Raw genomic sequence first — 705 nt, 5'->3', positions numbered from 1 at the left:
AATGCTCAATCCCCAGCTGCCAAGGGTGTCATGTGGGGTGCATCTTTAGGTTGCTTCATCCACCTGGTATGCAGGGACAGTTGACCTTGACTGGGCCTAAACAAGCCCATTCAGCTGCGCTGGAGCAATCCTCCCTCTTCATTCCGAAACATCTCCACCTCCCAAATACCTAACCCCACTCCCCTCCAGTTACTATGGCAAGCGATAGCAAGCAAGCAAGATCGAGGCTGAGACAAACCTTGTGTCCTTTCTCTTGCAATAGTTTGTTTCTGAAAAAGGTTCTTCAGAAATCGTGACCGAATGAAGATCCTACATTTTCTCTCTCTCTCTTTTTTTTTTTTGTAATAAAAGGGGGAAATGAATTTGACCAATTGCACAAGAGCAACTCAATTTATTCTTGTCGGATTGCCAAGTGTTTCGGGACTGGAAAGTGTGATGTATGCCAGCATCTTTCTGCTCTACCTCCTGAGCCTGATGGGCAACGGGCTCATCGTTATGATCGTAATCACGGACCACCATCTCCAAAAGCCCATGTATTTCTTCCTTAGTAACCTTTCTATCAAAGACATCGGATACACCACGGTCTTCATACCTAAGCTGTTGCTGAATTACCTCTCTGCTAACAATTCCATCTGTTTCTATTGCTGCGTGATACAGTTGTGCTTCTACTTCCTTTTTGGAGTCACTGAATTCTTCATCATCACT

The 705-nt window shown here is 44.8% G+C and overlaps 1 protein-coding gene across 1 annotated transcript in view; it reads left to right on the top strand.

Moving 5' to 3' along the window:
* Window positions 1-435: 435 nt before the first annotated feature.
* LOC309401220 (olfactory receptor 6X1-like) overlaps window positions 436-705 on the top strand; it is a gene marked incomplete at both ends in the record, with an annotated part of 873 nt that continues 603 nt past the window's right edge. Inside the window, one exon of the mRNA XM_081970289.1 lies at window positions 436-705. This exon is cut by the window's right edge and continues 603 nt beyond it. Within this exon, the coding sequence (XP_081826415.1) occupies window positions 436-705 (270 nt within the window).

Source organism: Natrix helvetica, assembly GCF_964273705.1.
Source record: "Natrix helvetica genome assembly, chromosome: Z".
NCBI classification, from domain to species: domain Eukaryota; kingdom Metazoa; phylum Chordata; class Lepidosauria; order Squamata; family Natricidae; genus Natrix; species Natrix helvetica.
The sequence above is the reverse complement of the archived record's forward strand: the minus strand, read 5'-3'. Positions and strand labels throughout refer to the sequence as shown.